Genomic DNA, 13,829 nt, shown 5'->3' with positions numbered 1-13,829 from the left:
AGCATTTATCTGAAATAAAAAGCTTTTGTAACAGTTTTACACAATTATAGAAATTAATACTTGTAGATTACTGTTTCAGATAAATGCTGTTCTTCTGAACTTTCTATTCAAAGAAATCTGAAAACATTCTATTTAGCTGTTTTCAACACACATATATATATATATATATATATATATATATATATATATATATATATATATATATATATATATATATATATATATATATATATATATATACACACACACACACACACACACACACACACTTTTAATACATACTATATATATTTATAATAATAATAATAATAATAATAAAATAAATGTTTTCAAAAGACATCACTTCAAGTCTCTTCTGTTTGCTCATCAAGCCTGCATTTATTTGATAAAAATAACAGTAAAAGCAGTAATAATGTGTAATATTTTTTACAATTTAAAATGTGAGTTTTCCATTTCAATATATTATAAAAAGTAATTATTCCTGTAATCAAAAGCTGAATTTATATAATAAAGCTGAATAAAAAGTTTAAATGATTAGCATTTAATTGAAATGTTTTAAAACATTATACATGTCTTTACAGTTTTTTTTGAGTAACTGAATTCACCCTTGCTGAAGGAAAATATTACGTTCTAAAGAAAAAAAAAAAAAAAATCTAACTCACCCAACCTTTTGAATTATAGTGTATCTAGAGGGACATTTTTTCACACCAGTTTGAACAAGAAAACAAAGAAAGCTATTTGTGGGTGTATACAAGTTACCTCTATATGCTGCACGAGCAGAGCGATTTGAGAGAAATCGGTTACGTCGGTGGATACCTCCAGGACCTGAGAAACCACCTGACTCCACTGACTGAAGCCATACAGAGGATCCTGCAGTATCTGTCGAAGAGCCATCTCGCTCTCAGAGGACAGCCTGAAAGATCTGCCTTTCACACTGCCACGGGAAACACAAAACAACTCTGTGTAGTACTCCTATACAGTATAAGCTTATAGAGCTTTCAACAGATGGCTGCCACACAACAACTGAATAAATAAATGCAGTTAACCCTGTGTGTAAAGCGCTAATTGTTTGAAGTGCTTACATTAGCACTTTTTTAGGGCTGGATACACATTGTTTACGGCTGACTAGACTGACTAGACTCGTGTGAGTGACATCACATTGACAGCAACACAATGAGGACGGAAACCTACATGACAAGCCTCCCATTGTGTGTGCATGCCAGAATGTTTACCAACGACATTATCAATAGCTAATGATTAATAAAATATCCATCAAAGTATTTCTCCCTGCTTCATTCCTCCTTTGCCAGAGGCTCTTTGCGTGTGTGGTTGTTGCTCACCTCTGGTACTCTTTCACAACTGCTAGCATCTCATCAGACAGGCTTTTGGAATCTTGTGGGAATCGGAATAGCTCTTTCAACTGGGATTTCAGCTGTTCCACTCTGGGCTCCTCTGCAATGAGCTTGTTGCGCGCACCCTGAAATGTAGACGTAGAGAACTAATCAATGAAATTAGTACACACATGGTGTGTTTGAAGGCAGCTCATTCAAGCTGGGCATAAATGCAGAATTTCTCCACATGTGGTCCAGACAGCTTTCATTGATCTAAAAAAGATTTTCATCCTTGTTGGTTTTTTCCCCACTGCTTACAGCAAACTTGGTCTAATTGGTTACTTTGGTAGATTGAAGAAAAAAAAAATAAAAAATAAAAAATAAAAGTGCACACACACACACATATACTTGTGTATATATTTGTTCTAAAATAGCTTAAAAGCTTTTTACTCAATGAAAACAAGAAATAAACAGGCATTCCACCATTGTCATGTAATAATGAAACACATAATTAGAGGTAGCCAATACATCAAAAATGTCATATCATGATTTTTTTCAGGAATATCACAATTCTTCATCATGTTGGTTTTACCATTTTGCAAGTTGTCTGAGCAGTAGCCAAACTAATTTCCCTATGTTAAAAACAAAGCTTTGGTGACAAAATGCTAAAAATATCAAGTAAAAAAAAAGAACGGAAGACATTTAGGCCAAAAATAATTATTTTATCTTTGTTATTAAAAAATAAGAACATCACAAATATACATAATATACAAATAAAACAAACGGTGCTTTATTTTTCCAGTACAGTAGGTGTATTTAGCAGTAGCACTCAAGAAACTGAATGAACAAATATAAAAATAAAACGCTACAGACCAATTTGAAGTAGACGTCACAGTTGCATCACTTGCAGCTGCACACGCATTTTGATAGCAGAAAAACAATGATACCAAGTGGAAGGAAATGGGTAAAATCCATGGAATGGATGAATGAGAATGCAAAAAATTTTTTGTTGAATACTGTCGTCAAAGACGGCATTTAAAGCTAAGCACAGATGTTTAACCAGACAAATTTATGGATGAAACCTGCTATGATTACTCTACTTTTAAAGCATAAATTTGATTTAAACAATAGGTCTACATAATATTTACATTTGCAGTTCATAGGAATGAAATACTACCTATAGCACTTTAAATTTTCAGATTTTACAATTTTGCCTTTTTTTTTGCAAATGCAAATTTATATATTTCATATTTCAGCCTTTATAACTCGATTTAACTCAACAATAGTGAGTTTGTCAATTCTGAGGAAAACTAGAAGTGTGGGATATAAACAAGATTCTGAGGTGAGGAGAAAAGAGAGAATGACGCTGATTTCTTATCAGAATTGTGAGATTTAATCTAGGAATTGTGAGAATAAAGTCAGAATTTTTAAATATAAACTCAAATTGACCTTTTTTGTTCCATCACTTCCATAGACTACTTGAAAACAGTCATTTTCTGCTACCTGATAAGCTCCGCCCACAAAAAAAACATCATCACTGTTTGCAAACACCGAATTGGTCTATATACACTTCACTGTATAAATTATGCACTGATTCTTATTAAAGCAACTGTACTAAAGTTCTTCAGTCAAGAGCAGTGAAAGATTTTTCTGTTTTGTTGTTTTATTAATATTAAAGGGATAGTTTACCCAAAAATGCAAATTCTGTCATCATTTACTCACTTTCAAGTTGTTTTAAACCTGAATAAGTTTTTTTCTTCTGTTGAACATGAAAGTTATTTTTGAAGAATGTGGGTAATCAAACCGTTTCTGGTCCCCACCGACTTGCATAGTATTTTTTTTCCTACTATCAAAGTCAGTCGGGGACTGTTTGGTTAACCACATTCTTCAAAATATCTTTTTTTGTGTTCAGCACAAGAAATAAATTACTACAGGTTTGGGACAACATGAAAGTGAGTAAATAATGACAGAATTTACATTTTTGAACTAAGAACTATCCCTTTAATGACAAGCGGCAACATGTTAGGTACTATTACAGGGTACGTACAGAAACCCTGCAAAATTAAATTCCAGGAATTTCAAACACTTTTCAAGCACTACTTTTTTTTTATTTTCAAGGACTTCAACCAGAGATCTCACTTAGAGAACAATGTCTTCTATTAAAAAAAAAAAAAAAAGAGATAGAGAAATAGATAAATAAAAATATACTAATAAAACCATGGTTAATTTTCTTATGGGATTTGTATGTGTATACTTTTATTTTTTCTTTGTTTTGTTTTTATAACTGTACTGCCTTAATAGTTTGATGTTTTCTACCATTTACGAAAAAATAAATAAATAAATAAACAAAATAATAATAATAATAATAATAATAATAATAATAATAATTCGCAAATTAAACACTTATTTTAAAGCAATTTAAGCACCTTGTATTAACCCTGTATTACTTGCTGTCACTTTAAGACCTTCACACATCTAAATTACAGGCACGCATCTGTTTTTCTCTCAACTGTTTCTTTTCACATTAGACAAAACCAACTGTGTTTATATGTAAACCTTGTGTTTTTGACAGTATCAGATGCGAAAGATAACTTAGACCAGTAATCAGGTGCTGTTTGACAGGTTTTTTAGTGTGCGCTTAGTGTGCATGCTCAGAAAAAGTGCATATCAGAATAGTATGCAAATGAAACATTTAACCAGCAAGGATTTAAAGCACAGGCAAATAATGTACTTTTGCGTTAGCGAATAAGTGCGGTGTCCCGTAAGTGTAACTTGAGATGGAGGCGCCAGAACTGCAACTGATAGAATGTGCGCTGTAGCACGATACTATGATATTTCTGCAAAAGCAGATCGTGGAGACAATTTAATCATCCATGATATTGCACACCCTTATACTGAATGCATAAAATACTAATTTTGAACAGCAATATTATAGACAATATCTAAAATGATATAAATTGCTGCTATTTTTTACTACGTACTGTATATTATGCCATAAGAGACTAAATGAACATACAACCTTTGACGCCGTTTCTCCCAACGACGTTTAAATCAGTCAATTTTTGCACTGAAAAACAGCATACATAGTGTGAAAATTGTATAGTGAATTTGCCCTTGTGTGTCTAGCATTTAGGAAGTATGCCACACTACTACTCTTCCAAAAACAACTTGTACAATTAGTTTTACTATGGCTCAAATTACTGCCTCACCCCACACAAGAATTTACCTAAGGCAATCCTTAAATCAGATATCATGTGCTGTCACAAAAATATGCTAAGCCTCCATCTGTATCCTACACGACAACATCAGAAGACTATTTGGGAGTGGTGAGAAAGATGAACAAAGATGAGTGCTAACCGTGTGTGTCTTCCATTGAGCTACCATGTGTTCCTCAGTCCTCTCTCCATCCCTGCTTTCCAAATCACTGCTGAGGTTCTGGACCAAAGTTCGAAGCTGCTCCAGTTCTGCCCACAGCTCCTTACAGCGGTTTAAATACTCGTTCTCAGAGTCCAGCGAGCTCTGCAGCTCTTCTTGATTCTCCAGCAGTGTTTGCCGTAACTTCTGCCAGGCCTGTCTCAACTCCTCTACCTCTTCTGTGATCTTTTCCGCACCTGCTGGAGACGTGTTGGCCTTCACAGCTTCAGACAGGTTTTCAATGTGCTGGAGAGTGAGTTCTTCTTTGGCTATGCTAGCGTCTAGTTCCTGGGTGGAAAATAATGACTTAATTATCATTCAATTCACACATTCTTCATAATATATTTACAACAATGCCTTCTAAACAATGCTTGAGAGGTGGGACGTGACGCAATGGCCAAAGAAGTCCATCTGTATGTGTACAAAGACCAACAATTAAGAATTACTGCAAACAGAATACACAATGATTACTAAAACTTCATATACAGTCAGTGATGTATTTACTAATTAAAGCTAAATCTATTAAAACAGTAGCTGAAATAAACAAAAAAAGAAACATTTAAAAAAATGTTTTCTTAAATTTTGACTGTAGTACTAAACTTACTAAAATTAAAAATGAAATAAAATGTATTTAAGCTATAATGAAATTATTTATTAAAAATAAAAATAAGCACATAAACATAATACAAATAAAAGCCAATTAAAAAAAAAATATTATAATATAAATAACACTAAAATAATATAATAAATGATTCAAATTAATAATTATATCTAAATTATTGTTATTTATTATTTAAATATTATTAATGACTATAATTAAAATAATTAATTACAGGGTCATATCAACAATGCTGTCATATAAACCATTTGCAAAATGGCAGCAGCATCAACAGTGAAAGTCAGGTCAAGTTTATTTGTATAGCAATTTTCAAAATACATATTGTTTCAAAGCAGCTTTACAGAAAATCATTCCTTAATCCCCCAGTGAGCAAGTTAAACACGACTGTGGTAAAGAAAGAAACCCGAATAAGATAGAAGCATGCAGGTAGGATAGCTAGACAAATGACAAATCTTTAATATGGAACGCAAAATGAATTAATAGACAAATTAAAGTGATGATAAAGTACCTTTGTGTCAACAACAAGGTCATAGAAGCTTATTAGCGTGTTAAGTGTTGCTATGGAAACACAGAATGAGTCCAAGGATGTGAACAGCTCATAGTTTTATTAAATCTCATGACACCATTAAACACAAACTGGAGTATATTATAGTGGAATATATATATATATAGCATTATATTAAGTATTTATTATACTGCCTTCACACTACCTGGCAGGTTCTTAACACAGAATTGCTGTCTATTCATTATTATTAATATTTAATTAATCACAAAGCATTATAGTCTGAGTCGTTTTTACATGTGAAGTTGAAATGCATAGTTTATTTGAGGTTCTGTAAGTTACATCATGTTTACATGATGTATTAGATTTCACATAGTACCAGACGTAGTAATCAGATTTTGCCTATGACCCTTTTAATATAATAGCCTGAAGTGAAAACGAGGATGCAAATTAGACAGTACTAAGCTAAACTGGAATGACTTCTCCAAAGTTTGACTTCCAAAACAGAAATGATTTTCCCAGTTGACCATTCTGACCTCCCCTCCCCCAAATAAGTAGGTCATTGTACCTGCAGGGCTTTCAGCCTATTTTGTGTCGTATCCTCCATGTCGCTGAAACAGCTGACTTCTTCTGTTTTAGACATCAACCAGCTTTGAAATTTATCAACGCAACTTTGGTACTGCTGGTGCTCCTTTACTATTTTCTGTGCCAATGTTAATCTTTCCTGCAATAATTAAAAAACAAAACAAGTCATATCAAGTCATAAGAATTATAATATACACTGCCATTCAAACGTTTGGGATCAGTCAGATTTTTAATGTTTTTTAAAGAAGTTTCTTTTTGCTCATCAAGGCTGGATTCATTTAATCAAAAATCCAGAAAAAAACTATGATACTGTGAAATATTATTTCAATTATAAATAACTGTTTTTTATGTGAATTTATTTTAAAATGTAATTTATTTCTGTGGTGCAAAGCTAAATTTTCATCACCATTACACCAGTCCTCAGTGTCATACGATCCTTCAGAAATCATTCTGATATGCTGATTAATTATCAATGTTAAAAACAGTTGTGCTTCTTAATATTTGCTATAACCTGTGATACTACTTTTCAGGATTCTTTAATAAAAAGTTCGGGATCAGTAAAATTTTATTCTTTTTTTGTTGGAAGAAATTAATTATTTTATTCACCAAGGATGTGTTAAATTGATGAAAAGTGATAGCACATACTTATATTGTTAGAAAAGATTTCTATTTTGAATAAATGCTCTTCTATTTAACCTTTTATTCAAAGAATCCTGAAAAAATAATAAATATTCAACTTTGCATCAAAGGAATAAATTCTATTTTAAAATATTTTGAAATAGGAAACCACTACTTTAAACTGTAATAATATATATTTCACAATATTATGTTATAAGTAAATACAGCCTTAATAAAAATATATATATTTTTAAATATTACAAATCTTTCTGATCCCAAACTTTTGAACAGCAGTGTAGGTTATAATAAATTATACACTAACATTCAAAAGTTTTTTTTTTTTAAATAATTCAACAATGATGCATTAAACTGGTCAAAAGTAACAGCAAAACAATGTTACAAAGTTTCTATTTCAAATAAATAAAATATTTCTATTTCAAATACATGCTGTTTAGCAGGGCCCTATGATTTCCGGGTTGTGGAAAACGCGGACAGAATCGCGGAATCCAGTCATAAAAACTGAATTTACCGAATAATGCAGAATGTCATGGAATTTGTCAAAGCTTGAATGAATTAATCAAAAGTAGGTCATTACACTTAAATCAAACTGCAATATGACTAGTATCTGTAAATATTCCGCTGCAAAAATACCATTTAAATGTGAATCCTGCATGCTTTGCGTGTCTCTGTTTTAATGAATGGAGCAGACGAGCGGTTTTGTTTACTACACACACTGAAGCACGCAGTGATTTCAGCATCTGTCATCCCACTAAATGAGGACAATAATCCTTGAACAATATCTGCTGAGAGTCACTTCATGAGCATTTGACCGTTCAATTTTAGGAAAACTAGCATCATATCATATACACACAGAAGTGTAAAGGTCAAAATAAAAGTCCAGTTTAACCTGAAGACATTGTGCCAGATATATATTACTACTATTACTACTACTACTAAAATGAAACAAACATTATTTTTTAGGGTATAATCACACAACATTTCTTCTATGTTTTAATTTTAATAGTAAATTCCCCTTTGTTTGCCAAAAAAAGTTTGCCTAATTTTTAATAATTAAAAGATAAATGATTTATGTTTATGATTTATTTAATGTTTTATGCCTTCATTTGATAACCAGAACATTTTAAATACACAACACAGAATTTCTGAGGGTAAAAAAACTTTCATAAGGCTATTTTAAGAATAAATCAGAATAAATTAAGTATGCATTCAAATAATTAGACATGCTAAAACACAGAATTTGATAACAATAAAACATATGGTGAGAAAAAAATAAAACATTTCATAGGGCCCTAAACATGTTATTTTTGTTAAACCTTTATTAAACTGATGTGAAATTGTATAGGTTTCATGATTTTAATTAATTAGACATGCTCTTTGATTAATAAGATTTAATTTAACCATTAAAAAAAAAAAAAAAAAAAAAAAAAAAAAAAAAAAAAAGAGTTGAGAAAAATTAAAACGGGGAAAAAAACAGAATTTTGAAAAAAATAAAATGGAATTTGGGAAAAAAATACAACAGATTTCATAGGGCCCTAGTTTAGTACTAAAACAGTTACTTATATTTTAAATTGTAATAATATTTATATAATTGTTTACTGTATTTCTGATCAAATAAATGCATGAGAAATTGTACTGACCCCAAACTTCTGAAAGTTTCATTTTCCCCTAATAGTTAATTCTTTCATAATAACTATAAAAGTGTAACACAAGCTCCAATCTGTCGGTGACAGCAGCAGAGAACAGAAAAACAATGGTAACTTCTTGAGACTTCATCTTTTGAATGACCTTCACTAATAAGTAAGTGTAAAAAGATTGGATCACAAAAGATAATAACTCTTTTTAGTAATAACTCTTTAACATGCTGAAAAGCCTTGTAAAACATGAACAATACAACATTCTGAAATGAGTCACCACACACATTTATCCAGTATGTCTGGTTGTCAGTGATAAGAAAAGAAAAGAAAAGTCAAGGTTTACCTGTGCTCGCACTTGAATGTGATCGTAGGCATCTTGAAGACTCTGCTGAGTTTTGTCATCTACACTTGGGTCTTCAGTGCGGTTATAAAGGGCTGCAGCCTCATCCAGAAGCCTCTCCAGAAACTGAGCCTGGGCTTGAATGTCACTGTGAAGGACCTGCAGATGATCCACCTGCCAGATCTTCTCCTGGAGACCCAGCTGCATCTCAAGTAGGGGCTCCAGAGCCCTGTGCATCTTCTCCAGCCACATCCCAAACTCCTCGTGGGCCTTCAGGTACTCACTCCAGTGCAGCCAAACCCACTCGATACGACTATCAAAATTTTCAAACATAAGAATACACATTATTTTTTATATAGGAAGACATCTTTATACATATTGTCTACCTATGGACAAAGCCTGTACCTGTGACAGTGAATGATGTAGGTTAATGTTTCCTCCCAGAGTGCTTTTACATCTTTGAGTTTCGAAAGTGTCTGATTCTTCATCTCCTCATCTCCGTTTCGAAGCAGAGGTTCAGAAGCCACCAACACCCTGTCCATCTTCACATGGCCTTCATGCTCTGAGCTATGAATTTTCTTTACAACAAAGAAAAGTCATGCTTTAAATGAATAAGTCTATATATCTCATGTGAAATTGTCTTAAGAGTTTTTGAGAAATTAAAATGAGAAACTAAATGGACCACACCCTCTATAGGTCAAAGGTCAAGATAGATCTCACCTCTGTCTCTCGGAGCCTGACCTCCAGCGCTGATCTGGGTCCTTGGGTATTATCGTTTTGCTTAAGCCTTTCCTGGACGGCCTGCATCCAGGACAGGGCTTCTGCCAAACTTTCCCTAAACTCATGCTGCTCTTGCTGGGTCATTAGGTTAAGGCTGACCTAATGCAAAAACATAGCAACCACATTTTCAACAGCCTTTTCTATGCCATTACCACACATATTCATATTCATTAATCACTTTAAGCAGATTCTTTTATTAAATGCGTGTCTGGACCTCAACTGAGAAATCCAAAGGCAAGTCTGTTCACTGGTAACACCCTTGGGCAGCTATTTACAGTCACACATGTGCAGATCTGTCTACTTGAAAGATTAAATAAAAATTGGTTAAAATTGTTCTAAATATACCAGATCTGGAATATAGCTTGAATAACAATGGTGTCATAAATTGTTTCTTCAGCTCTCACTCCAAAATTAGTTATATTTCAGACTGTCCAGCTAATGCACTTGTACGTACTAAAGTAAACAAACAGGTGATTGCCTCTTTTAACTAAAAGGTGGGACTTTCCATTTCTACAGTTGCTATTTTGAGCACTGTGATGCCCCCAACAAAAAAGTGCTGACTAGCATTACAATTTCTCCTATTTATAAATACTACCATTCAAAAGTTTGGGGTCAGTAGGATTTACCTTTATGAAACTGTTGACAGCAAAGACATTTATGTTGTTGTTTTTAAACTTTCTTTCAAATAATCATAGAAAAAAGGGACATTTTTCATAAATACACCATCAGTCAAAGGTCTGATCCAAATCACAGCAAAAACAATAACATTTTGAAATATTATTACTATTCAAAATAATGGTTTTCTATTTGAATGCATTTTAAAATGTAATTTGTTTCTGTAACTTATTTTATATCTTATTTCAAAGCTAAATTTTAGCATCATTCTAGTCAAATGATCCTTCAGAAATCATTGTAATATTCTAATTTGCTACTCCAAAAAATATTGTTATTATGCTGAAACCAGCTGAGTGTAATTTGTCAGGTTTCTTTTACGAATACAAAGTTAAGAAGAACAGCATATCTGAAATAAAAATAATCTGTAACATTATAAATGTCTTTATCGTCACTTTTGATCAATTTAAAACACTGTTGCTAAATAAAAAAATTAATTTCTATAATTTCTTTCCCATAATTAAAATAAAATAAAATAAAAGTATACTGACTCCAAGATTTTAAATGGTAATGGCATCAAAGAATCCTGAAAAACATATTCTCAACTGTTTTAAATATTGATAATAATAATAAATGTTTCTTGAACAGCAAATCAGCATATTAGAATGATTTCTGAAGGATCATGTTACACTGAAGACTGAAGTAAAGATGCTGAAAATGTAGCTTTGATCACAAAAATAAATCACATTTTAAAATATATTCAAATAGAAAACAGTTATTTTAAATAGTACAAATATTTCACAATATTACTGCTTTTGCTGTATTTTGGATCAAATAAATGCAGGCTTTTGGTGAGCAGAGAAGACTTTAAAAATTAAAAATCTTACTGTTCAAAAACTTTTGACTGGTAGTGCATATTAAGTAGCACAATCGTTTTCAACACTGATCATTCAAAAAGCACCAGAGCATTTAATCAGCATAATGATTTCTGAAGGATCATGTAACACTGAAGACAGGAGTAATGTTTTTTTGAAAAAAATCAGCTTTATCTTTACATTACAGTTCTTACGATATTTTTGATCAGCCTTTTTGAGCATAAGAGACTTATTCTTTCAAAAACATTTAAAAAAAATCTCATCCCAAACCTTTGAATGGTAGTATATATAATACATAATCATCTCAACTCTTCCAAAATGCCTCTGGTAGAAAATGCCAAGATGCCAAGGAGACACATATAATACAAATGTATACGGATTCTTGAATACATCAAGTAAGTCACCTTGGATAAAAGGGTTTGTTAAGTGAATGAGGTAAAAGACTTACACCTTAAGAAACTTCTCATTAATAAAATCTAAAATGGTAACCATAATTTCTGCTAAAATACCACTGTTGTTGCAACATATCTCTTAATATTTCTGTCATCTAATAATAAATTTAACAAAACAATATGATAAAAAAAGCAGCAGAACGAATATAGCCGCATCTTACCCTCTTGGAAGGAGATCCCATATAAATCTGCAATTTTTTAACGCCTTTATAGTGGTAACAACAAACTGTAGTAATTACGTGAATCTGGTGGGCTTGCTGAGCTCTCACAAATGGTGACAGTTCATGAATCACCCCTGGCAGGTGCTTTGAACCAAACACTTTCTGGTTACCAGCCAATATTAGCAACCAGCAAACTACTCCACCCTACAGCTCAGTGTTCCCGCCAAACCCTGAACACTGGCAATGCAGCATAACTTTTCTTAGGGGGCACGAAAGACAGTTCCTTGTGGCTACATATGTTCTTTCAAAACAAGAGATTGAATGAAAAGCAGAGCCAAATGTGCCCTTTTTTTTCTTCTTTACAGAGGGCGCCCTAAAAAGGATTACAAGCCACTATCCTGCATGAGTCATATCTCCCACAGCATTCGCTTCTCTGGCATTCCCATAACCCTTTTCATATGAAAATATGCAAACAATACATCTGGAGAACACTGTAATCCCTACTGCCATTGGTTTGGCCTTGACGGTTATGCAGTGGGTCCAAAACATAAACATATACATTATAAATGCTAGATTATTTATTATATTTTAGATTTTTATGTATAATTTCATATATATGAGTATGTGTGTCTGTCTCTGTGTGTATACACACACACACTCTCTCTGAATACAGATTACATATGATTAAATAAAGGGAAGTACTTGGTCCAAAGGAAAAATTATGGCTTAAATTGTATGTTATATTACATTGTGACAAACAAATGCTTCTTAAATGAAACCATATTTACTAATATATCTCATATCTGTCCAGTTTAACACTGTTATAAACAAGGATAATCATGTCAAGTCACAACCAAAACAACCCCACGCCCTCCTTTACACGATTATACGCTGATTTGCATACAGAGAGCAGTTGAAGGTCTTTTCTCTGCCTGAATCTCTACACTACATAAATAAAACCTTAAAGACACATATAATTTAGTGTAACCATAAAATACAGAGGATTACTGCCACGAATGAAGCATGCAGACACAGTTAAGTACATTAAATCCCACCGTGTTGCACTTTATGAGCTGTAAACTTTGTGTTCAAAAAGTAACAACAGCAGTGCAGCTACACAGGAATGACTGTGTATACAGATCTTAAACAAACGATAAAGTAGTCGTACTTACGGATATATGTGCATCTGATGGGAGTATTTATGATAAGAAACGACCTCAAGTTGTTCCTTGAGCTACAAAGTTACAGTGCTCCGTCAGGAAGTCATTGCAGGCCTGTCAGTTGCTTTGTAGGGCTGGCCGAGGAGGAGTTCAGGCAGGCAGAAGCAGCACAACCGTCGAGTAACTGATGAGCTCACGTGACCATGCGCGCCAGTGTAATTCAAAAACAGAGCGGGCTTTTACCGACCGTTAGGGCGGGCAAAAAATAAAATAAAAAATGTAACTGCGTAATAAAGTTGTAAATAATTAATAATAAAAAATAATGTAATAAAAACATAAATTAACATAAATAATATCCCTCATTGATAAATCTCCCTCATTAGTTATTCAGTATTGGGAGAAAAATCTCATAAAAGTTTGAGTATCAAGGAATTTTTTTATTTATTTTTTTGTTACGCTAGCCTTTAAAAATTAAGAGTTTAACACACCTAATGTGTGTTTTCCCCAGCATATCACTCAGACACAAAAATAACAAATCAAATAAATATTACGTATCTAGTATTACCTCAAATCATCTGTTGGGTTTGCACTTACCTCACGGTTTGGTCAGTTACCCGGATCTGCGACCATACTGGCGTTTCTCGGATGTAAACAACAGCATGGATTGCATATTTAATGTAAAACTGAATACGTTGTTATGCTAATTTATCCTGTCTAAACCATGG

At 32.8% G+C, this 13,829-nt stretch overlaps 1 protein-coding gene across 2 annotated transcripts in view; it reads right to left on the bottom strand.

Annotated features, from left to right (window-relative positions):
- The window catches only part of syne3 (spectrin repeat containing, nuclear envelope family member 3), a 35,059-nt gene extending 21,791 nt beyond the window's left edge, over positions 1-13,268 (bottom strand). For both annotated transcript variants that reach the window (XM_051133917.1, XM_051133918.1), the window contains exons 1-8: positions 13,117-13,268; positions 9,785-9,943; positions 9,470-9,642; positions 9,068-9,377; positions 6,435-6,590; positions 4,689-5,033; positions 1,341-1,477; positions 760-934 (exon numbers count right to left, since the gene is read on the bottom strand). In XM_051133917.1, coding sequence (XP_050989874.1) covers positions 760-934; positions 1,341-1,477; positions 4,689-5,033; positions 6,435-6,590; positions 9,068-9,377; positions 9,470-9,642; positions 9,785-9,928 — 1,440 coding nt within the window. In that variant the 5' untranslated portion in view covers positions 9,929-9,943; positions 13,117-13,268. The remainder of the gene's footprint in view (positions 1-759; positions 935-1,340; positions 1,478-4,688; positions 5,034-6,434; positions 6,591-9,067; positions 9,378-9,469; positions 9,643-9,784; positions 9,944-13,116) is intronic.
- Positions 13,269-13,829: the final 561 nt, after the last annotated feature.

This window comes from Labeo rohita, chromosome 17 (assembly GCF_022985175.1).
Source record: "Labeo rohita strain BAU-BD-2019 chromosome 17, IGBB_LRoh.1.0, whole genome shotgun sequence".
Lineage (NCBI taxonomy): Eukaryota > Metazoa > Chordata > Actinopteri > Cypriniformes > Cyprinidae > Labeo > Labeo rohita.
The sequence above is the reverse complement of the archived record's forward strand: the minus strand, read 5'-3'. Positions and strand labels throughout refer to the sequence as shown.